Source organism: Lemur catta, chromosome 15, assembly GCF_020740605.2.
Source record: "Lemur catta isolate mLemCat1 chromosome 15, mLemCat1.pri, whole genome shotgun sequence".
NCBI lineage: Eukaryota > Metazoa > Chordata > Mammalia > Primates > Lemuridae > Lemur > Lemur catta.
The window spans coordinates 24,967,304-24,993,340 of record NC_059142.1 but is presented as its reverse complement, the minus strand read 5'-3'; the positions used below and the strand labels follow the sequence as shown (position 1 = coordinate 24,993,340).

General features: G+C 36.2%; 1 protein-coding gene across 1 annotated transcript in view; it reads left to right on the top strand.

Moving 5' to 3' along the window:
* AATF (apoptosis antagonizing transcription factor) overlaps positions 1 to 26,037 on the top strand; it is a 94,627-nt gene that overhangs the window by 15,020 nt on the left and 53,570 nt on the right. The window contains exons 5-8 of the mRNA XM_045525553.1: positions 18,031 to 18,145; positions 19,310 to 19,508; positions 20,067 to 20,231; positions 22,754 to 22,837. Coding sequence (XP_045381509.1) covers positions 18,031 to 18,145; positions 19,310 to 19,508; positions 20,067 to 20,231; positions 22,754 to 22,837 — 563 coding nt within the window. The remainder of the gene's footprint in view (positions 1 to 18,030; positions 18,146 to 19,309; positions 19,509 to 20,066; positions 20,232 to 22,753; positions 22,838 to 26,037) is intronic.

The following is a 26,037-nucleotide window of genomic DNA, read 5'->3' as shown; positions in this document are numbered from 1 at the left end:
TTTGGTATATCCCTGTCCAGAGACCCTCTGTTTACCTCTCTTCAAGGATAAACCTATAAACTTCTGCCTAAGTGAGGAGAAGGGATGACATTAATGCTTTAATTGTTTTTAGTTCTGCCTTCATCTCTTTTAGAGGTGCTGGGCACTGCCAATTCCTGAATCTTCTGGGGTTCTGTTTTTGGACTGTAAGTGAGATTGCTTCTCATTCTTCTTCATTGCTAACATCAGAGTCATCTTGCTCAGGTTTGCTAAGTCAGTTATTATTTGTCCATATGCTTTTTTTCTTTTTAAACCTGGTTATTGAGGTATAATTGACACAAAATAAACTGTCCATATGTCCAGTGTACAGTTTGACATCTGTATACACCCATGTCAAGATAATGAACATATTCCTCATCTACAGAAGTTTGCTCAGCCTCTTTGTAATCTTTCCTCCCTGCCCCTCTCTGTCCATCCTTCAGCAATCACTAATCTGCTGTCACTATACGTTAGTTTGCATTTTCTAGAATTTTATATAAATGGAATGTATTCTTTTTTTTGTCTGGCTGTTATTCAGCATAGTTATTTTGAGATTCATCCATGTTTTTTCTGTACATTGTACATTTCATAGTGCATTGCCTTTTATTGTGGAGTAGTATTTAATTGTATGGATATACCACAATTTGTTTTTTTTCTGATTTTTGGCTATTATGAATAAAGTTGCCACAGACATTTGTGTGTGTGTGTGTGTGTGTGTGTGTGTGTGTATTATATATATGCATATATAATATATATATTTCTTTTTTTTGGTATATATATTTTATATGGAAATAGTACTTCTCATGTGTAACTGAGCATGGAATGGTGGCTAGGTCACATGGCAAGCATATGTTTAACTTTTAAAGAAACTGCCAAGCTGTTTTCCAAAGTGATTATACCATTTTACATCTGAACCAGCAGTGTATAAGATTTGTAGTTGCTCCACATTCTCATTAACATTGATGTGGTCACTTTTTTAAATTTTTAGACATCCTAATAATTATGTAATCCATTGACTTTTTTGGTTACGAAACTGAGTTGCTATCATCTCTCTCATTTTTGTATTTCCTTTGTGGGTTTATTCCTTTTAAAGGTTACTAAAAAAAGTTGTTACTCTAATCAGTGGAGTAGAATAGAGAGTTCAGAAATACATTCACACAAATAATGGTCAATTCGCTTTTTACAAAGGTGCAAAGTCAAGTCAATGGAGACAGGATGGTTTTCTCAACAAATGGTGCTGTAACAATTGTACGTTCATTTGCAAAAAAATGAACTTTAACCTATGTCTCACACTTGATATAAAAATTAACACAAAATAGTCAATTTACATTCATTTCAGTGTAAATCATAAAACTATAAAGTGTTTTGAAGAACACATGGGAGAAAAGTCCTCATGACCTTGAGTTAACCACAAAGAGTTGTCATATACAATATGAAAAGCACAATCCGGCCACACATGGTGGCTCACCCTGGCACTTTGGAAGTAATCCTAGCACTTTGGAAGGCCAAGGTGGAGTATTGCTTCAGCCCAGGAATTTGAGGTTAAAGTGAACTATGACACCACTGCACCCCGGCCTGGGAGATGGAGTTGAGATCCTGTCTGGAAAAAAAGGAAAGATAAAAACATGATCCATAAAATAACAGATTCATAATTGGGCTAAATCAGAATTAAAATCTTTTGCTCTGTGAAAGACATGTTAACAAAGTGAAAAGACAAGCTATAGACCAAGAGGAAATGTTTGCAAATCACATTTTGGACAAAGGACTAGTATACAGAGTATGGATAAAGAACTCTCCACGCTTGACAATTTAAAAAAATGGTTGGGAGGCTGAGGTAGGAGGATTGCTTGAGATCAGGAATTTGAGACCAGCCTGAGTAAGAGCAAGACCGGGCTCTACTAAAGATAGAAAAATAAGCTGGGCATGGCAGTATGCACCTGCAGTCCCAGCTGTTTGGGAGGCTGAAGCAGGAGGATCACTTTAGCCCAGGAGTTTGAGGTTGCAGTGAGCTATGTGATACCACTGCACTCTAGCCTGTGCAGCAGAGGGAGACCTTGTCCCCAAAAGAAAAAGAAAAAAGGGCAAAAGGTTTGAATAGACACTTTACCAAAGAAAGTATATGATGGCAAATAAGCATTTGAAAAGATGTTTTACCTAATCATTAGTGTTTAGGGAGATGTAAACCACAATGAGATACTTCCACAGACTTATTAGATGGCTAAAAACAAGCACACACCTGACAATACCAAGTGCTGGCAAGAATGTAGAGCAACTGGAACTTTCCTATATTGCTAGTGGGAATGCAAAATAGTACATCTACTTTGGAAAAACAGTTTAGCAGTTATTTATAAAACTAAACATATTTACCATGTGTTCCTGATCTAGCAGTTCCCCTCTCAGATATTTACCCTAGAGAAATGAAAACATATGTTCATACAAAGACTTGTACATAAATGTTCATAGCCACATTATTCATAATCACCAAAAACTGGAAATGGCCCAAATGTCCTTCACTGGGCAAATGGATAAACAAATTGTGGCACATTACTCAGCAAGAACAGGAATAAGCTACAGATACATGCAAATACACGGATGACTGTCAAAGGTATTATACTAAGTGAAAGGCATATCCTCAAAAGGTTATACACTTTAAAATTCCATTTATATGACATTCTGGAAAAGGTAAAAACTATTGGGGCAGAGAATAGACCAGTGTCTGCTACGGGTTAGGGCTGGGGGAAGGGTTTGACTACAGAGAGGCAGCCCAGCTTTCCTCTTTGTTTTCTGAGTTTCCATTTTCCTCTCCAGTAGCCTCCTTTCCTTGGAGTATTTCCCACCTGTTTTCCACAGTGGCTCACTGTTGAACCCTTCAGCTTGGCTTGATTGTGTACGTTTTGCTTAGATTGAAGGAGGGGGTAGAAATAGTTGTGTGCTTATTCCCAGGTAAGTCTGGGAATATTTCTTATGGTAATGGATACATGATACAGTACTTCTAGGCATAGAGGAATGGGCTGCATCAACCTATAGTGTCATTTTTGCTTGAAATATATATCTTTGGTACTAAAACCTTACCCAGAAGAGAATAATAGATTACACAGAGCTTCTAGATTTTGATGTGGGTTAGAACTGAAAAATGAGATGTCTTTAAACTCTTTTTCCTTCTTTCTTTGATAAGTGATATAATATGGTTTGGACACTCAGAGATTCCTGAGATTCCAGGTTCTGGTTGATGATTTACTGCAAAATTGCTTATAAATTGAAGTAGAAAATGTTTTGCAGACCTGGCAGCTTTCTGGCTTCACACCCATTTGTCACCCAGCATTTCCCTTTGTGTATAGAACAAGAATTAATTAGGCTGCACTGCAGGAAAAGTTTATGGCTATAATTTATATAGGATGAATTTTTTTTTAAAGAAACAGCATTGTTTTGTTACACCTATATACATATATGTATGTGTGTGTATGTGTAAAGTGTTTTTTCCCCCCCTTAAAGCAGTGTCTGCAACCTTCTGGAATAAACATTCATTTTTATGTTTAATGTAAGATGGTGGTGGAATATATAGTAATTACTTTCTGATTAAACTATTGGGGTTTTTTTGTTTCTTGTTTTTTAATTCTTTGTGTACTGGGGAGCACTCAGTTTTAGCTTTACATTTTAGACATTGGTCAGACTTGTCTGGTTTCCAGAGCTTTGTATTCTTTTGGTCTCTTGGAAGACTTGGGATTCTGTCTTTTTTAGGGTCTTGCTCATTCAATTAATGTTTTCATAATCAATGCAAGTCAGAACTTGCAATTTGTTCCTGATTTGCACATTAAAGAGCTCCATTAATTAAGAATCCTGGTGTTTGGCATGTTCCCGCAGGATCTGTGCATTATTTACATGGTAAAAGTGCAAGATGCAAGTTTCTCAGTTGTAGAGGCAATTGCAGTTAATCCTGCTTTTTCTTTTTCTTTCTTTCTTCTTCCTTTTTTTTTTTTTTTACTTTTTGCTTGTGAATAACAACTATTTCATAACTCACTGAAACTCCTTAGGGAGACATTGTACCCAAATGGGAACAAATGATCCAAATGAGGGGGCCATGGTGAAGGAAGTAGAAAGTAAATCCTTTGTTTAAAGGAAAATATTTCCTGGAAGACATCTAGAATTTCTGTGTATGCTTTTGGTGGTTCCGCCACTTAGTTTTAAATGTAAAAGGTATAATAATGTTAAGTTGTAATTCTGTGTACTCGGAATTTGCTAATTTTCCCCCTGATACAAGTAGATGTACTGATAAATGAATTGGTCTTTTATAACCCAAATAATCACAGAAGTGGAGAAAAGCACAGCCCTATGCTTATGTCAAGTAAGCTGTTTCATAATATCCCTGTTTAGTTGCTTTTTCATGAAATCACTTTTTAAGAGTATTTAGGTTCTGTTATTGTTTCTTTTGGAAGCCTTGGTCTAAGTCATTTGTGATCTTCATCTTGATGTACAAGAAGGCTTAAAAAGCAGTTGGAAACATAAGATCAGATCACTGGTTCTGTAAGTTCCTCCTTTCTAGTTTTAACTAATGCTTACCTACTCATAATATATTTTCTAATACTAGCTAGCCTTTCTCTAAAAATACTACAAGAAGCTACAAAGCATTTTCCAAAAGAGTAGAGATATTTTTTCACCTGTATTTGTGAAACTTGCTAAGAATTTTATGGGACTTAGTTTAATTTGTCCTTATGCTCTTCTATCATGTTAAAATGTATATGTATGGTATTATGTCTTCACTGTAAGAAAATGTAAACAGTATAGATGTGTATAAAGGAAAAAGTAAAAGTTTTCCTACTTTTCCAAATCCCCACATCTACTTCTCAGAGAAAACATAACAATTTGGGCTATATTCTTCCAGGCATTTTAATATGTATATATTTTCTTCCACTGTATTCTTCTGTTAAATTTTAATAGCAGTTTGACAAGGAGGTGTGATTGGAGGTGGGGGAATGAGAAAAACCAAACCATAGGCTATAATGTTACTTATGAATTATCTTAGAGAATGTCTATATGTAATGATGTCTTTAAGCCATAATTATCTCTTGATTATTATTATATTTATAACCTGTCCTCAAATAAGTTTGCACATATGACCTGCTTTGAAAGTTTGTCATACTTGAACACACTTGACTTTAGCTTGAGTTCTTTTCGTAATTTTTAATGCCTTTTATATAACATTGATTGTTTTGCTTGGGGTTTAGTCTCAGATCTACCAGTTCCTAATTTTCTTGGGATGGTGAGTAAATTTGCCTCTGGAAAAATCCAAAATGCTACTGTTTTGAGAAGAGTTATTCATAATGGCTCTTAATACTGTTTCATATGAGAAAGATTTTTGTAGGTACAGAAGCTGTTCAGTCTTAAAGATTCTCATATCCTAAAGGTAGTACATAATGCATGCTACACAAATGTCAACACCGGTGAGGGGGAGGGCAGAGACAAACATTCTAACTCAAGTTATTAGAAAGCATTTCTGGTGTCCTCAAGTGAGACTCATGAGATATAAGAACATGAGTAAAAATGAATCAAATATGACATTTTGAGAACAGCAATTATCAATTTACTTCCATCTTGGTATTTTTATTGTGCAGTATGATGCTAGATGCCAGTGTACTCAATTCTCATGCACTGAACTGGCTGTACAAATGTCTCCTTTAGTTCTTACAGCAGCCTATGAAATAGGTGCTAGTAACTGTTGTACAGATGAGGAAATCAAGGCTTAGAGAGATTAGTAAGTGGTTTAAGGTCACACAGTTGGTTAGAGGCAAAAGGCCACACAGAAACTGAGGTCTGCCTAGCCTCACAACCTTTGTTCTTGGCCACACTGCCCACTCACTATGCATATGCTTTTTAACTTTTATTCTCTCCTTTTCAAAGAAAGTATGAGGGAATACAGATATGGAATAAATGCCAAAGCTAAAGGAATGAAGGCAGGAGAAATACGGAGGTGAATTTGTTGACGCATAGAAGGCTTAGAACGCTAGTAGTAGGTATTTTTCTTCAGTTTTTCTAAAGATGCTGTTTTAGAAGAGCTAGAAGGCCTTCAGGAGATGAGCTCATCTATCTAGTCCCTCTCTTATAGTCAGGTCTGACTTTTTTAGGTGATAAAGAATAGATAAATAGGTGGTGTTTTTTCTTATAAATGTAATACATATTTATTGTATAAAATTGAGAAAACAGCAAAGCAAAATTAAGGAAATAGTTTTCCCTAATCCTAGCAGTTAAGAGTTAAGTATTTGTAATATTTTGGTATATGGATACGTATCACATATGTTTTCTGTTTTTTTTTTTTTTTTTTCTTGGTGGGTATGTAGTTGGAACAAAGATGGGACGATATTCTGTTTTGCAATCTGATTTTCTTCTACTTAAGAGAGATCATGAATATTTTTCCATGTCATTAAATATTGTTCTATAGCATTACTTTTAATGACAGCATAGCCTTCATGTGGGTAGTTTAACCAGTTCTTTATTGTTGGGCATTCGAATTGTTTCCAGATTTTCATTTTTATAAATAATGCAATAAACATCATTATAACTAAATCTTATATGCATGATTCCTTTGTTGCATGAAGTAGATTTCTAGATGTGGAATTAGTATATTTTCTAAGAATGTGCAAAATTTTAAGATTTTTGATCTATATGACCAAATTGTCCTCCAGAAAAGTTCTATCAGTTTACATTCTCACCTTTTTTGTATGAATGTCAGTTTCTCTTATCCTTGTCAGCACTGGGTATTATAATTGTTTCTTTTAATTTACATTTCTCAGTATTTAATGAGGGTAAACATTTTTTCTGTCTTACATTTATTGGTCCTTGCTATTTCTTTTGTGAACCAAACAGGGAAAATTTTAAACTAGTTCCAGGGATGGATGATCTCCTTGTCAAACAACCTTATGGTCACACTAATTCTCTTATTTTTTTTTTAATCTGTTTCTTCTTGTTTGGTTTTCTGTTGACAGGGAGAATTACATCTACCTCAGGAGACCTCTTTGTATTATTAAAGATCTTTATTTAATCCTAATTGCCTTTTTAAAAAAATTATAAAAGTAAAATTTGTTTGTTGTGAAGTGTTATTTTTTTCAAACAGTACTGGGTCCACTCCTCCCTCCCTAAATAATACCGAAATATGTAACATAGATTGTGAAAGTACCTTTTCCCCTACTTTTTAGAGTGTCCTCTAGAGATAACCATTTTTAACAACTTGTTATATATCCTTCCAGATACTTTATGCAAATATAACTTTTTTCAAAACATAAATGAGATCATGCTTTATGTCATTGACATTCTCATGTCAATGCCTATAAATCTACCTTTTCTTTAAAAAAATTTGCTATATGTTTTCTTTTTTAAAAAAGTATTTTAAAGTAAATTAGAATCATGCCATTTTTGCCTATAAATATTTCTGTATGTGGCTCTAAAAAATGAGGATGTTTTCTTATATGACATTATCATCTCACCTAACCAAATTAATGTTCCTCATGATTATCTAGTATTTCCACTTCATATTCAGATTGCTTCATTTATCCTGAAAAGTTTTTTATGGTTTAGTTTGTTCAAACCAAGTTTCTTTTTTTGTTTTTTTTTGAGACAGGGTCTCACGCTGCCTGTTTGGTGGCGTCATCATAGGTCACTGCAACCTCACACTCCTGGGTTCAAGTGATCCTCCCACCTCAGCCTCCCAAATAGCTGGGACTACAGGCACATGGCACCACGCCTGGCTAATTTTTCTATTTTTTGTACAAATGGGCTCTTGCTTTTGCTCAGGTTAGTCTTGAACTCCTGGCCTCAAGCAGTCTTCCCATGTTGGTCTCCCACAGTGCTAGAATTATAGGCATGAGCCGCCGTGGCTGGCCCCAAGTTCCATTTTACACTGCTCCTTCTCAACAGCTGCATTAAATTATCTGATTAAACTAAAATTAATTTAAGCATTCCCCTCTAAATGGGCACTTAGTATGTTTGCAGTTTTTTACCCTCTATAAACAACTCTGAAAATAATATTTTTGTATTTAACCTCTTTGCTTTGAGATTTATTTCCTTAGGATTAATTTCTAGAAGTGGAATAGTAGGGTTAGGAGATATGCATGTGTAAAACTTTGATATTTTACTGGATTGCTTTCTGTTTTTTACTGGGTTGTTGAACTCTCTCCAGTTGTGTATGGAGAGTGCCCCTTTCCTTCCTCACATCCTTGCTAGCATCAAGCATTATCAGAAAAATATATTGTTTTAAGTTTTTAATCTTAAAAAAATTTTTTTATTTGTGAGGCTAAGTGTCTTTTCTGACATATTTGGCCATTTGAATTTTGGAGACTGTTAATGCAGTTCTTAGCATTCTTTTTTTGAGATTAAGCAAGTATTGCTATATCTTGTTTTACTGGACCTGCTTTCCATCCATATTATTTGGGCTTCCTTTAGTTTCTCCACTTTGTTTTTTCAAATGTGGAAACCAGATTTGGACATGACATTTTAACAGAGTCTTGCTAGTGTTTTTTATCGTGTGATAGTATGGGGAGGGAAGTTTTGTCATTTTTTAGTAATTGAATATTTCATTACACTCTGTTTTCCACATAGTTATGATACATAACACTCAAGGATACATTTGTCTAGAAAATGAAACTGTGCAACTGTTTTTTAAGCTGGTAGTAGTTTCATTGTCTTATCTGTAAAATGGTGTTATAATAGTAGTATCTACTTCAAAGGATTGTTGTGAGAATTTAAATGAGTTAATAATTATAAAAGTGCTTAAGCTACTGCCTGGTACTTAGTAGGTCTTTACTGGTAACTATTAATTTTAATACCGATGGTGCAGTCTTTTCAGGGTATAGCTCTTTGGCCACAGTATTTGTTTTCCTCTCCCTGAAAGGGTTGTGTGAATAATCACTAGTACTATACATATAGTTAGTTCTTTGAAGACTTGAAATGCACATGTAAAACGTACATACCAAGAAAGATATTAAGATGTTATTTTTATTCAGTTACTTATTCAACAATACAGAGTCTACCATTTGTCAACACCAAACATACCCAGGTGAATAGTTTACAGTCCCTTCTCTCAGGGAGCTCATCGAAAGGTGTGGTTATAGGCAAACTATTTTCAGAGCATCACTTAAGTGTTGTTCCATAAACAACCTCTCAACGTGTTTCATTTTGAGTTTGAAAATAAACAACTCTTAGTCTTACTAATATTAAAAGAATCTTTTATTTTATTAAAACAGTCTTTTATTTTCTGAGCCTCAGATTATCCATTTAAATGGTGATAATTACTAATTCTTCCTGAGGATGAATTGTACCATGCCTAACAAAAGTTAGTTGGGGTTTTTGTTTGTTTTTTTGCTTTGGCTTTGAGACTGGGTCTCACTCTGTTGCCCATGCTGGAGAGCAGTGGTGTCATCAGCCTCCCAAGTCCTGGAGATTACACGTGTGAGCCACCATGCCCATCCCAGGAATTTAAAGACATGAAAACAACTAACTTTTATCAGGTGCAGTGGCTCACGCCTGTAATCCCAACACTTTGGGAGGCTGAGGTGGAAGGATCATTTGAGGTCAGGAGTTCAAGACCAGCCTGAGCAAGAGTGAGACCCTTGTCTCTCCAAAAAAATAGAAAAATTAGCCAGATGTGGTGGTGCCAGCTACTCGGGAGGCTGAGGCAAGAGAATTGCTTGAGCCCAGGAGTTTGATGTTGCAGTGAGCTATGATGATGCCACTGCTGCACTCCAGCCTGGGTGACAGAGTGAGAACCTGTTTCTAAAAAAATTAAATAAGAAATTCCTAAGTCTGGTAAAATGGTTTTGAGACACTTAGCAGTAGCTCATGTATCTTGGTAAGGTATTTTATAATAAAGAAAATGTTAAAGTTCGACTATTTTGCTTGTGTTAATAAAAGGTCAGTTTGTTGAGGACATATAATTGATATTGAAGTTAGGAAATATGTAGTCCACATTTTGTTTACTTGTCAGCGTTTAGTTTTGGAAATGATAGAGTAATCACATGTTCTACCATGTGATTTAGGCATCATCTCTGAAATGAAGAAAACATTTATAGAATAACTTTTATGGTCCAGGTGTGATGTGTTAGATACTGGTGTGACAGGATGGAGTAGGTCCCTGCCCTGAAGCAGCTTAAATGTAGTAAAATCAGACTCACAGTACAAAATGGCAAGTGTTTTAACAATGATATGAATGATCCTTAGAGAGGAATGATTAATTTTGCATGGAATCCCCATTTCAGAAAGATACTTTGTGAATCCCCATTTTCCTCAGAGCTATTTCCAGACCCATACTATACAGAGAACTTGGGCATTTGGTTAGGGGCAGTTTCACCACCTCAGGGGCTGTTTCTTTAAAGACTTTATAATATGAAAGAGTCAGGCTTTATTTGAAAAGAAGCAGAGGGTTACTTGGATTGTAGTTCTAATTTTATTTTAATAAATTTCCTTTCTTCAGAGTTTATTTTAAATTTTAATAAAATTTTAAATTATAAAAGTAATATATGTTTATAAAATATTCAAACAGTTCAAAAATATATCAAATAAAAAGAAAGTATCCCCAAGCTCCCTGGGTAACTACTGTTAGACAGTTTAAACAATTACAGTACTTGTAAATTAAACTTGGATTTTAAGTACCTCATATTCTGAGCATTTACTCTTTCTGTTTAAAGGGGGAAAATGGGGCCGGGTGTGGTGGCTCATGCCTGTAATCCCAGCATTTTGGGAGGCTGATTGCTTGAGACCAGGAGTTTGAGATAAGCATGAGCCACATAGTGAGACCCCGTCTCTACAAAAACCAAAAATTAGCTGAGCATGGTGGCACGAGCCTATAGTCCCAACTACTTGGGAGGCTGCAACAGGAGGATCACTTGAGCCCAGGAGTTTGAGGTTGCAGTGAGCTATGATGACACAATTGCAGTGTAACCTGAATGACAGAGCAAAAAGACCTTGTCTCAAAAAAAAAAAAAAAAAAAAAAACCAACAAAACAAACACAAAAAAGTTGCAATCTAAAGGGAGAAAATAAATTTTCCTTATTAGGAAAAGTGCTCAGTAGCAATGGAGGTTGTCTGGGAACTGTGAAGTGGAAGGTAACTGTAGTGGATTTCAGGAAGTACATTGATCAGTTAGATTGCTGTGTCCTATAGGGCTTTTTAAGGATTTATTGACACACTTCATCAAGGTATTTGAGAGAGTATTCAGGGAAACCTAAGAAATTCTGCAGTTCTTTTCCCTTCCTTATAAATTCATGCCTGGTCAGAAATTACAGCTTGAGTGGGATGTCCCTCCACAGAACTCAAATGCACACTATCTATCATGTTACTTAGTGTGGCAGTAATGTAAAATGTTAAGGGTTTTTTTCTTTTTGTTTCTTTCTGTGAGGAGGCCCACTCAACATATATTTTATCCTATGTCTCTTCATTTTTCCCTTATTTCAGCCTCCACTCACTCCTCCAATTCCCCACATCATTCTTTTAAGAGGAAAAAATAAGTTTTGTCCACTGAGTCCTCTTATTTGATTTAATGTATCTTGGGTTGAATGTTTCTCACAAAAACACTTTGCATTCAGAATTAGCCTATCAAGCTGTTTCCTCCATAGACTCCTCCATAGATTGCATGCCTTCTACTCTGGTGCCCTCTGAGGTATGAAAACCCAAGTCTCCTTTTGGCTTAGTCTTCATGATTTTAGAACATAAGTCACCATGCTCTGCTTTGAAAAGTTATCCTTGCGATTATTTGGTACCATTAAAAAAGATTCTGCTTTTAGTCCACAAAACTAATTAACACACTAGGACAGACTCCTTATACTATTCCAGTTAAAACATGGTCCTCATAATAGTACACACATTTATCTAAATCTGTGAATATATATGTATATGCACATACCTGTATGTGTGTATATACACATGGATATGTAAAAATTCTAGTTGGATGTATATTGGATAGCAAATTATCCAAATGCTTGATGTTGAGGAATCTGTAACCTGCAGTCCTCTCCCTTACTGGTAACGCCATTCTGCTTGGGGAATATAGAACAAGCCCAAACAGCAATAGTGACAGAATTCGGAATTATGATACAGTGGAGCCTTCACGTAATTCTTTGTTGAAGAAGTTAGGGCCTAAATGTTAAGGCTTATTGTTATTCTGAGTTGATAATCTCTGCCTTGCTTTAATAATTTTTCCTCATGCCTGGGTAGCCCGCGAGTTGCACAATAATCACTCACACAGCTTTGTAATCAATGCCCAAAGTAATAGGATTCCTCTGGCCACCGGCAATTAATAAATTTGTGTCTTTTTTAAAACACTAGCAAGTCGGGCCTGAAATACGACTGACTGGCTCTCCTCATTTGCATATTTATTGCAGTGGAAAAATTCTTACCAGATGATTGATGCTGAGCCTGCCTCTTGAATTCCAAGCAGCACATTATTATGAAATGAAAAATGCCGGCCATACAGTTGATTAAAGTTGAAGACAGTGGAATCGGTGTTTTTTAAGATTGTGGGAGAATTAAAGGCATATTTTAATAGATGTTGACAAGAAGTGAACTAACAAAAGCAAAGCAAAGGATTTGCTTGAAAAGATTTAATCAAACGTCTTTCTTGGGGGATTAATTGCCGGGGATGACTAGTGCAAGTGGCAGGCTTGTGTGGATTTGAATGAAAAGTATTGTTCTCAGACCAATATATTGTGTGTCATTTTGACCTATAGTTTAGCTCTAGTTCTAGAGTTACTTTTGAAGGAGAAAAAAAAAATGCTGTTGTAATCTGTAAATTCCAGTTCAATGTATTTATCTAGGGTAATAGGAATGTGGGAGTTTATTTGTACCTGTACATAAATAATTATATGTTTGCATATATTTTTTAAAATGACTGTATAGATATTTAAAAACTGATAAGGTAAGCTTTGGTTTACTTTATACATTAACTCTTCCTGGTCCCTCTCCATCCCATTGCCAGAAATTTTACTTGTTGGTTTATAATCTAATTAATAAACTGTGAGCCTGTGTCTAAACTTATTCTCTGCCTACAATTTTATGTCGGACAGCCTAGATGAATCAGGGAAAAAAATAAAGCTGTTAAGTGAAAATGGTTTTTAGATTGGTGACATTTTACATATACAGTGCTTGCGTATGGGTAGCATGTAAATGAATAACCAGTATAGGAGTCTGTGAATACGGTCCAATCCTAGCACTGGAGATTGGTATAAGCAGAGTTTAAAAGATTTTCATCATGTGAAAGAGATTTTTTTTTTTTTTTTTTTGATAAAGGGTCTTACTCTATGGCCTGGGTAGTGTTCAGTGGTGTTATCATAGCTTGCTGCAAGCTCAAACTCCTCGGCTTAAGCCATCTCCTTGCCTCAGCCTCCCGAGTAGCTGAGACTATAAGACATGTGCCACCATGCCCAGCTAATTTTTCTATGTTTTGTAGAGACTGGGTCTCACTGTGTTGCTTAGGCTGATAAAAGAGGATGATTTTTTGATAGTAGAATGCCTTGTATTTTTACATTTTTAATTTCTAAAATGCCTTAATATGTAGTAACACAGTTATTTTTACTTTATTTCTGTGAGATGAACAGGCAAAGGATTATGTACATTTTATAAATGAGAAAATTGAGACTCAGATTAAATTGGTCTACTCAGCGTAAATGACTAGTTAGTGGTAGTGTCAGTTAAAATACAGGGCTTCTAACACTCAGTAAAGTACTCTTTCCATTTATTCTCTGCTCAGAATTATTCCTAAAGCTGGTGACCAGATGCTTAGGTTGAATCTCGGTAATATGGTGAGGCATATGTCCTTTCTTAATCTCTTCTTAAGGGAAAGGCCTCTGGAAATGGACCATGTAGGGCAAAATAAACATATATATCCTTGATAGTCTTCATTTGTTTTGTGGCCATGTGTGAAGAGGGAGAGAGAAGAAAGTATATGCATCTTTGCTGCATTTGTTAACTTTTAACTCTAAACGATAATTGGGAGAAAAATTAGAGGTGAATTAGAAACTGTTGATTCCTTCTATTTATTATTCATAGGGCTAACAAATAGAATTCCATCCTGTATGAATAATAAAGAGGGTTTATGGTTTGTTTGTTTGCTTGTTTTGGCTGGGAAGAATTCTCTGTTGAATTTGAGCCTCCAGGAGAGAGGCTCATTCTTGTCAGCTCTGGCTTTGAGGAGGACTGCTACCTTCAGCAAAGGATTGCTCCGTTATCTCTTAGGTTTTTACATACCATCTAGAAGGAAATGTGGCCCTGACATTACAAAGAAATGAGAAATTAGGTTCTGTCTTCTAAATCTCTTTATAGGAAGTTGTCCGTGTGTTGGGGACACTGGTGACATTTGCTTTTGGTGGTTAGAAGCCCAGAATTGCAGATTTCATCTCTGGTAGGTCTCTTGACACTTTGATGCATGGTAGTGCTATCCCTGAATGGAGCCTAAATACTTCAGGGCTACTTTCTGACTGGGTGAAGGGGTGTATAAAATGAGAACATATGAGAGAGTATTAACAGAAAGGCACACTTTGATTTACTGATATTGGCTCTCCGCTTTCTCGTTGGATTGATATGCTGTCTAATATATCTGCAATGGATTTTTTAAAAACTGACTTGAACAAAATAAAAGGGCTTGTGTAGCTACTTGAAAGTGGCCCTTTAAAGTTGTAGTCTTTCGTTGGATGTTTTCACAATTCTCGGTTATGTTACATGTTAGAGTCAAATTATGACTTGCTTGTTGAGGGCAAGCAGCTATAAACATTATAGACTGCTTTGCAGCTTATTCCTTGTGTGGTTCTTGATTTTATATTTTAGATCATGGACACGTGGTACCTAGAGGAAGTAAGGAACAGGTACTTTGTTCTTCTTATTTATTTTAATTTTTTATTGTGGTAAAAAATATGTAGCAAAATTTACCATCTTAAACATTTTTAAGTGTACAGTTTAGTAGTGTTAAGTATATTCACATTGTTGTGCAACCAATCTGCATAACTTTTTCAGTTACAAAACTGAAACTCTATATCCATTAAGCAGTATCTCCCCATTTTCCTCTGTCTCTAATTCCTGGTAACCACCATTCTGCTTTCTACTCTGTGATTTGGACTTCATATAAGGGGAATCATACAGTATTTGTCTTTTTCTAATTAGCTTATTTTACTCAGCATAATATCCTCAAGTCCCATCCATGTTGTAGCATGTATCAGAATTTCCTTTTTAAGTCTGAATAATATTCCATTTTTTTTTTTCCTGTTCTTCTTTAACAAGGTGAGTTTGAAGGATTATAGATGATGTTTTTCTATACAGAGATGACTGGGATAGCAGGATTTTTTTTGTTATACTCTGGTCTTGGGATTTTTAAAAAATATTACTTTAAAGTTATGGTAAAATATACATGATATAAAGCTTACCATTTTAACCATTTTAAGTGTATATAGTTCATTGTCATTAAGGACATTTAATTACACTGTTATGTAACCATTACCACCATCTACCTCCAGAACTTTTTCATCATCCCAAACTGAAACTCTGTACCCATTAAACAGTAATTTCCCATTCCCCTTCTTCCCAGCCTCTGGGAACTAACCACTGTTCTACTTTCTTTGTCTATGAATTTGACTATTTTAACTACTTCATATATAGGTGGAATTATAGAATATTTTTCCTTCTCTAACTGGCTTATTTCACTTAGCCTAATACTTTCAAGGTTCAGTCTGGGAAAATTTTTAAAGCCACTTTGGAAATGTGAAATTGATTTGTTGTTTCACTTTGGAAAACGTAGGATCTGTCTCTTAAGATACAGCCATTTCTAGAAAAGAAGGTAAAAGCTGGTTAATACTTAACATAGCATTTGAATGAGATGAGATTTCTGTATTTTCATGGGCTCCCTTCCAGGTATTAGTGTCTTTCCTATTTTCTTACTACAACATATACTTTCATAACCTATGGGATATCTGTTTACAATTCTCAGCTCTTTTAATAGATGGTCATTTGTGGTAACAGTATCTGCAGTTATCTGTATTCTTTGCTTTCCTCATTTCTTTAAAAGTTTTCCATGTGTTCACATAATTTTGCATTATTCTACTTATATACTTAGCACATTTAGACTGAATAATTCTTGCCTTTAAAATTGTCTTTATTCTTTTCTTTTGCTTTTCATCTTAACTTAATCCATTTCCCAAAAGCTGACAGAAGAATAATTCTGTATTGACTTTTTTCTTATGAGAATAAACTTTTATCTCTATACTTGGTGAAAAGTTTTGGGTTTTCTTCTTTTTCTTAAGATTGAGAGCAACAGATTGAGAACCTTGGTTTGGAACACAAGGTATTTTGGATTTTTTCAGGTAATATTTATATATTACAAATCCTCCCAGTGGCATGATATGCATTGATTATAAAAGGACAAGAGTATAGAATTTAGAAAAGATGTGATCAAGGATCTTATTTTAAATAAGGAAGTTGTATTCATATAGTTTTATATAGAGATTATTTGAAAGAATACAGAGTAGTTGTTGGGTCTTTGAGTTCCTTCTGACCAGTTTGAGAAGGCCTTCTCAGGTAGGTTAGTTCTTCATCTTGTATGTGTTGAAATAGAACACCGTAGTATAAAATATATGGAGAACTTGTCTAACTCACGGGTTGGTATCCCATTGATGAAACAGATTGGGACATGAAATAGTGAGAAGGCTGCTCATGCTGGGCAGGTAGAGGCAGAAGGAGAAAAGACAGATAAGACCTATAAAAATCATTTTAACCTAAATTTGTATGGGCTGAAGTTTGTGTGGAAGGTAAAATAAAAACGAAACAAATGTGAGGTAGCTGAATGGAAATAGGAATGCTTATGAGAAGATTACAGTTATGTAAGGGAAAGAGGGAAGGAGTGGTAGAAGTATGGCCAGATATAAATGAAAAATTATTAGTGATATTACAATGGAAAATACAGGATTTAGCAACCAATTAGATGTATAGAATAAGAGCACCAAATGTCAGCGATCTCCTGTGAAAACACATTAAACAGAGCAGAGAAATTCAGACAAGAGAAGTATTACAAAGGAAGAAAAAGTTCTGTTTCTGACATGGTATGTTTGAATTAGTTTAGTGATGGGGCATCCATGTGAAGATTTTCTGGCAGTTGCTGGAGATGTGAAAGTTTGGTGTTAGGAAGGTGTTCGGAGTGCTTTCAACACATACATGGTGATTATCAGTGTCTAGTTAGCCTCTTTAATAGAATTATTCTGATAGAGAAGGTAAGAGTTGAGTTCTCAGAAGAACCAGTTTTTATTCTGAAAGTTTTTAGCCATAGACTGTATACTTAATCCTGAATGGATATGTTATATCCATGCATGTTCTTGGTGTGCAATTTTTTTTAATTTTTGTTTTCACATGTGACCATTCCCAAGATGTACACATTTTTAATATACAATTCTGGACTGCAAATAAAAAGCCGTTAACGTGGGTTTTCATATGTAAACGGGAACTTTCCATAAGAATATGTGCTGAGGGATTGGGTGAACGGTGTGGCAGCTCAAACCAGAGGCAGATGAGATCTGCTGGGAGAGGGGCAGGTGTGGTGGCAAGGATCCCAGGACTCAGTCGTGCTCTTTTGGAGAAGAGGAGTTGCTTAAGCAGCTGATTGATACAGGGATAATCCAAGAGGTCAGTGGGTAACCTGTAGGACGGTACCCCAAAAACTTAACACCAGCAGAACAAGTTAATTGTTATAAAGGAGTTTGACACACTTAATACATTTAAGAACTGACAATTTATTGAACTCCTATTGTTCGCACCTTTCTAAGCATCTTACACATATGACCTTACTTGTTCCTCACAACAATCCGATGAGGTAGGCACTGTTATTATTTCCATTGGGGAATTCTATATTTCAGAGAGTTTTTCAGTCCCCGGGTACCCTGCACGTCTCGCTTTTATCCGCACCAACCAGAACTGCTCAGGAAGCATGAGTTATAGGCATCGCCTGCTTTAGAGAATTGTAGATAACTAATTGTCCTTTCTCTGTGCTTTATTTCCCAGGTCACAAGGCACTTAAAGCATTGTTGAGGTCATTGGTAGATCTTCAGGAAGAGTTGCTTTTCCAGTATCCAGACACTAGATATCTAGTAGATGGGACAAAGCCCAAAGCAGGAAGGTAAGGAGAGAATGGAACTGTGGAGTTGTTTATTTCTTTTCATTTTGGATAGTTTCTTAATGTTTATGAAAGAGAAAACCAAAGTTCTTTTCAGGTAGATTCCAGGCTTAATGTTAGTAAAATAGAAAGAGCCCCTTATATTTAACTCGTAGTCAGGATGGCACATAAATTTGGAGTTAGATTTTGGATTTTTATATTTAGTTGAACTTAGTTCACTTTGTGGGCTTAGGCAAAAGACTTGGCTTCTCTTTAGATCTATTGGAATTAGCAGATAAAAGCACATTGTTATGAAATTAATGTTTATGAAACACTTTGTGTCCATACTGTGGAATCACTGGTCACAACCATCTCCTTTTCAAGGAGGGAAGAAGGTGTTATTTTGAAAGATGGAAAAATTTCAGAAAACAACAGCAAAATCGCTCTTTTTCTTTTCTGAAATTATTTGATGAAGGTCCCCCCACCTTCACACCTGCTGTATGTGGTACCTGCTTGCTTTTTTCCCTTGGGCTTGTCCTGTTTCATTTTTTTGGACTGACTGAACTAATTGGAAGGACAAGAAGGAAGCTCACATTTATTGATGTATTGGGGTCAGTAATCTATTGAGTGTGATTGGCTATATAGTTGGAAGTTGTATTACGTTCTCATGGCAGTTACATATACAGCATCACAGCTTGGTGCTGATTCTTATGCCTACTCCTTTAAGTTTTCTTCACATTCCACTTTTCTTCTGTTTGGTTCAACTAATATTATTCATCTTTCCTGAACAGCTGGTTACAGAGAGACGTTTCCCTTATTGATTTGAGGATTAAGGTCATAGAAATATGATTATATGTTTAATTTTTAAAGACCCTCATGTAATAGGACAGGCCTGGTTCATACGCATTTCTAATAATGCTTTTACAACTTCATTTATTTTTATGGCTTGCTTACCTTTTAAAAAATGTTTTGAAACCAGTTATTTTTACATTTATTTGAAAAGTTACATGAGTTTTGATTGATCTCGTGCACATTCTTTTCAAACAAAAAAGAAGCCATCTTATCTTTGGTGATATTTTAAATGTAGACAGAACAAGTAAGGTGTAAACATTCTCTACTTCGTGTGAACCTAATTTATTTAAGTAATGTTTATTTACACCAGACTTAGTGTTCTTATTGGTTTTCTAGTGAAGAGATTTCTAGTGAGGATGATGAGCCAGTAGAAGAGAAGCAGCAGCAGAGAAGGGTCCTGCCAAAGAGGAAGCTGGAGGTGGATGAGTACCCCAGCTTCATGGCAAAGCGCTTTGCTGACTTTACAGCCTACAGGAACCGTACACTTCAGAAGTGGCATGATAAAACCAAGCTGGCTTCTGGAAAACTGGGGAAGGCAAGTGTGTGTGTGTGTGTGTGTGTGTGTGTGTGTGTGTGTGTGTGTGTGTGTGTGTGTGTGTGTAAGATAGATTACGTGGACCTAAAAGCATTGTAACTACAGCTTGTTTGTATGGATGTTATTACAAAGTAATGGTAATAAGTCATTTCTGTAGCAAAATGTACTGAACTTCTGCCACTGTGGTTTATATAATACCATTCAGATTTGGGATTTTAACTTTATTAGAAAGAATGTTTTATTCTTGAAATTGAGGCCTTGTAGTGTTCAAGTGCTGAAAATACAAAATACTTTAAAGAAATGGATTTTAAAACAATAATTATTAAAGTAGCAGAAGTTAATCTCTGGGCGTAGAAAAGTGATATGACCTGCTTGAGACTAATTTTTTTTTTTTCTTAGAACAGTGATAGCCATTCACAAACTCAGTCCTTAACAGAAAATCTCTTCGGAAAAGACGATTGTCTATTTCTCTGCCGACACAGAAAGATAGAGAAACCAATGTGGCTGCCTTCAGCACGGATTTTCTGCATTATCTGACACTGGTTAATGTTGTTGCAGGGTTTTGGTGCCTTTGAACGCTCAATCTTGACTCAGATTGATCATATTCTAATGGACAAAGAAAGATTACTTCGAAGGACACAGACCAAGCGCTCTATCTACCGAGTTCTTGGCAAACCTGAGCCAGCAGCCCAGCCTGTCCCAGAAAGCTTGCCTGGAGAACCAGTAAGTACTCTGTGATGCAGGGTGATTATGGGGAAAAGTTTCTATGAGGCTAATTAACTGAAAAACTTGTAGGCATTACCTGTTGGTATAAGAAGTTAAGTGAAAGAAAGGAAAACAGCACTGTTTTACTGGATTGTTGAGAAACTGAGAGTATGTGGGAGGAGGAAGCTTTTAAAAATGGGGCTACTATTAACTTTTATATGTCATCTTCTTTTAATTTTGAGTTTGATACAGGATTCTCGTAATGGAAGCATTGTGAATCCAATTTTTAAAATTCAGTTTTAGAGCTATTTCTATGGAAATGTCAGTATTGAAGTAAGTGTATACTTTTTAGGCTTAACGGTTGCCATTTAAGTATTCTAGAAAAGGACCCAAAAGCGGAACATTCAAATTATTTTGTTTAAAGGAAACGTTTAAATTTTTTTAATTATAGGAGAAATGTATACTTAATACTTTTAAGTTTATAAAAAATGAAAATGAGAGATTTCCCCCTACTCAAAAAATTCAACTCCTCAGCTTTAACCATGTTAATATTAATAGTTGTAACAAGGCCAGGCACAGTGGCTCACACCCGTAATTCTATCCCTTTGAGAGGCTGAGGTAGGAGGATTGCTTGAGGCTAGGAGTTTGAGACCTCTGGGCAACATAGCCAGACTCAAGCTCTACAAAATAAAAAAAAAACAAACAAACAATTAGATGGGTGTCCTGGCATGTACCTGTAATCCCAGCTACTTGGGAGGCTGAGCAGGGAGGATCACTTGAGCCCAGGAGTTTGAGGTTACAGTGAGCTATGATTGCACCACTACCCTCCAGCCTGGGCAACAGAATGAGACCCTGTCTCTTTATAAAAAAAAGTTGCAACAAGCTTCAAGCATTTGGGTCTTCCCCCCCCCCTTTTTTTTCCAGTAAATTATGGGGATACAAACATTTTGGTTACATGTTAGGACTTTGTCACATCCCAACTATGAGTTGAGACGTCCCCCCCCCCACCCCGCAGTGCTCACCGCTTCCATTAGTTGTGAGTTTACCCACCCCTAACCCTCCTAACACCAAAGAATATTACTACTATGTAAGCACCTTAGTGTTGATCAGTCAGTGCCAGTTTGATGGCAAGTACACGTGGAACCTATTTTTCCATTCTTGTGATACCTCACTTCGGAGGATGGGCTCAAGCTCTATCCAGGAAAATATAAGAGGTGCTAGATCACTGTCATTTTTTATGGTTGAGTAGTATTCCATTGCATACATATGCCATATTTGATTAATCCACTCATGGATTGACGGGCACTTGGGTTGTTTCCACATCCTTGCTATAGTGAGTTGTGCTGCCATAAACATTCAAGTGCAAATGTCTTTATTATAGAATAACTTTTGTTCCTTTGGGTAGATGCCTAATAGTGCTGTTGCTAGATAAAATGGTAGCTCTTTGCGGTATCTCCAAATTCTTTTCCACAGAGGTTGCACTAATTTGCAATCACATTTGGGTCTTTTAAATTCATATATCTATAGATATATAAATATGATTGTCTTTTTACTAAATGGGATAAACGTGTGTATAAACATATAAAATATTACAACTATATATAAAAATCTCACAGCTTTTATTCTTTTTTTATATTTATATTTATTTTTTGTTGTTGAGACAGAGTCTTGCTCCGTTGCCCTGGCTAGAGTGCAGTGGTGTAATCCTAGCTCACTGCAACCTCAAACTCCTGGGCTCAAGCAATCCTCCTGCCTCAGCCCCCTAGGTAGCTGGGACTATAGAAGCATGCCACAACACCCAGCTAAGTTTTCCATTTTTTGTAGAGACAGGCTCTACAGGGTCTTGCTCTTGCTCAGGCTGGTTTCAACTCCTGACCTCAAGTAATCCTCCTGCATCGGCCTCCCAGAGTGCTAGGATTACAGGCATGAGCCACCATGCCCAGCCAAAAATCTCACAACCTTAAAAATGGAATGTATCCTAGACACTTTTTCCATATCATTGCATAGAGATCTATTTCATTTTTCTTAATGATATGGATGTGTACTGTAATTTATTCAAACAATGGATATTTATGTTGTTTCTAGTTTTAGAAACAGTGCTACAAGTTGTGTGTTTTTGTGAACATATGGATAGATTTCTTGATGTGTAAATGTTAGAGAAAATACACTAAATCCTGATAGATGTTGCCAAATTGCCTCTAAAAAGGCTACATTAATTTCCAATCCCTCCGGCTATGTTCTCTAGTACTGTGTTGCCAGTCTTACAGGTGAAAAATGGTATCTTCTCATTTTAGTTTGCATGTATTTTATTAGAATGAGGTTAAGCATTTTCATATGATTATTTGTGGGGTTCTTTTTTTTTGTCCACTGTTAACATTTTTGCCTATTTTTCTATTGGACTGTTTTGTTTTTTAATTTTAAGAGCTTTTTATATTTTAAGGAAAACAGTGCTTTGAATGTTACACATATTATTTACAGTAGCTGTGTTTCTTTGATAACCTCATTGAGATTCCCTCTTTCCTTATTCCTCGATGATACAGGAGATCCTTCCTCAAGCCCCTGCCAATGCTCACCTGAAGGACTTGGATGAAGAAATCTTTGATGATGATGACTTTTACCACCAGGTGTGATTTTTTTTTTTAATACTCTTTTGTTACAAATCAGGTTTTAGTATTTTAAAACAACTGATAAAATTCTCTGAACAACAGAGGTAGCTTATTTTGGAAGAATAAGAGTCAGACAGTGAGTTAGAACTCCTGTGTTCAAAATTAACTTGCTGTGTGATTCAGGATTTGTTGCTTTTCTTCTGTTATATATTTTCCTTTTGAAATGAAAGCAGCTACAGCTACTTTGTTGGTTGTTGCTTGAGTATAAATTATCTGTAAAATAGTTTCAGATTCTTTGAGTCAGGTGGTTTGTTCTTTCTCAGCCGTTTTTGATAATGGAGGACTTTTTATAGGTTGTTAAGTTTCTTGTCCCATTACTATTAGAGTGGGACGTGGAGCTGGAAGTCTGGGACCCCAGAGTTCTTGAATTGCACTTCTGGTTCTATTATTACCAAGCCTTTTGTTTTTAATGTCTTTTTGTGCCTGTTGAAATCAGTTAAGTATGTACTGAGAGTGTCTGCTACTGTTGATTATAATAATAGTATAGTGCTTTGAAGACAGAAAGAATTGGTAGAATTTGAAATATGGTCCAGTTCTCAATACGTCTTCACAAATGTCCCCCAGTTCTTTTCCTGACATTACTATCTGCTGACATGCTGCTCTTTTTAATGATGCTGGAGACTGTTAATGTAGGCTAAACATTTGGGCTATTCTAAAGAACTAAAATAACTTCCTGTATTCCTGGGTCTCTTGACAAGTTATATTTCTTAATGAAATATGCTTTAGGCTGTACCCTTTCTAGATTAGTGGAGAATCGAGGATGCTGTTCAGCAGTGATACACCAGTTTTACATGAGCCATTGTTTATCAAGATAATGTTTTTCTCTGTAGAATTTTTAGTGTGTTAACTTTTGCCAAACAATTTGCAACTGCTTGTTGAAGGATTAACAGTGATGGCTGTACTATGCATATGGATATGAAGGAAGGAACTTCTTAGGAAAATTACATGTAAAGCCAGAATAAGTGATTCTATATTGGGGTTGTGCCCTAAAAAGAAAGACTTTCTATTTTTTTTTAATTCATTCTATAATGTTTGATAAAATTATTGCCATAAATGAGTCTTAAAAGTAATGATAAAAAAGAAAGTAATGATGAGAGGGTATAGGAAAGAGGATTGGTGTGGTCTCAACTGTTCCTTGTCAAGGATCCTGATTCTTTTTTATTTTTCTTCTCTTATTATATCCATTTGTCAGAAGAGTAGGGAACTCTATTTTGTTCTGGAGTGTCTAAGGGAGTACCTGATGTGGGATATTAATGCTATATAACTGTGTGAGATCATGGGAGACAATCAAAAATGTTCCAGTCCTCATTAATTGAAGTGTACATTGTTCGATGGAAAGTGTATCATAAATTAAATAGGCTTAATAAAATAAACTGAAATTACTGGGGAGAAGTTATTTCTATTGGCAATCCTTAGTCTGAAACATTTTTTTTTCTTTTTTTGCCTGGAGCTCTGTTTAAAAAGAAATAGCCTTACTTGATTGGCCCTTCATCCCAATTAATAATTTTAACTTCGATAAATTCTGATTTCAGAGTTATGACTAGTCACATCTTAGCTTTTCCCCTTGCTGGTTAATTGGGGTGCTGGGGTTAATCTAAATTAAAACTTAAACTAATAGAGGTCAGCAAGGCAGCTGAAACACCTGAGTGAAACAAATGGGGCTGCCAGGCGCAACTTTATCTTGGCTGTTTCCCAAGAGGGAAGTGGCAGCAAATTGGAGTTGTTTCAGCCTTCTGTAAAGGTGAATGATGGGTGACACTTGTTAATGTACAGCATCTGCGGAAGCATTCCAGATTGCTTTGCTGCTGTACCAACTGCTGCCATCCATGCACAGTCAGTAGGAACTGGACCAGTTGCCAACATCTGGCAGCACAGCAAGGAATGGGTGCAAGTCTTGAAACCCTGCAGATTCTAAATATGGTGCTTAGAACTGTGCAGGGTTTAATCACTTACCCCTCTTTGGCAGCAGGCTACGACAGCTTATCCTAGCCTCGTACATCACATCCCGACATCTGCTGAGCTGCAAGGCAGCTGCACATTCATTTTCTTTTCTTGCCTTTTCTCTTTGCTTCCTATTCCCCTTCTTCCTACTCCCCGCTCCATTCAGCTTTCCTCCCCCTCCCCAATATACTTCTTGGGAGAGATGATCTGTAAAGATTACTGCTTCATTGTGTGCAAGTAATTGTGGTGATGCCAGGCCCTTGACAGACACAAGGTAGCACCTGTTCTGCTGACCTGGTTAATTTCTTCTGTTGAGTGGGATTTGCCAGAGATTGGAGCTGAAGCCAATTCAATGATAAGGCTAAAGAAAATGGCTGTATGTTTTCTGTCACCTCCCAATTAAATTGGCTTCATAAAGTGCTTTCCTTTATTTGTCAGGGTAGTAAGCCTGAGCTAAGTGTTGCATTCACAAGTGGTACAATGTATTACAATGGGCCTGTGAGTTTTCATTTATGTTTTTTTTCTTTTTAATGTGGTCATATGGAAGAGCTGGGTGGTGAATATAATAGATTCCCTCCCCCACCCCTTTTTTTAAAACCATACTTGAAGCCAGACTCTTTGGGTCCCATGTTTTGTAAGGAAGAGATTATAGCCACATTGAATTTTAATGTTTGATTGTAAGGGTTTAAAGGCTTACTTGGTTAATTCAGGTGTCTTGAGGCTGTGTAAATGCCCTAAATACTGGGAATGATATGTGGGGTGAGAACACTACCCCAGCCCCTCCACACACTAATTCTCACTCTCATTCTTTGTTTCTTAATGCATCTTAAGTTACTACAACTTTGTATTATTTAATAAGGGTACATGTATGTATGTATATGTGTGTGTGTATACATACATACCTATATATGGGGGAGCATTGAAGACACTATAAGATATTGTAAATAATGTCATCATTTTTTTTTTTTTTTTTGAGACAGAGTCTCACTCTGTTGCCCGGATTGGAGTGAGTGCCGTGGCGTCAGCCTAGCTCACAGCAACCTCAAACTCCAGGGCTTAAGTGATCCTACTGCCTCAGCCTCCCGAGTAGCTGGGACTACAGTCATGCGCCACCATGCCCGGCTAATTTTTTCTATATATATTTTTAGTTGGCCAGATCATTTCTTTCTATTTTTAGTAGAGATGGGGTCTCACTCTTGCTCAGGCTGGTCTCGAAC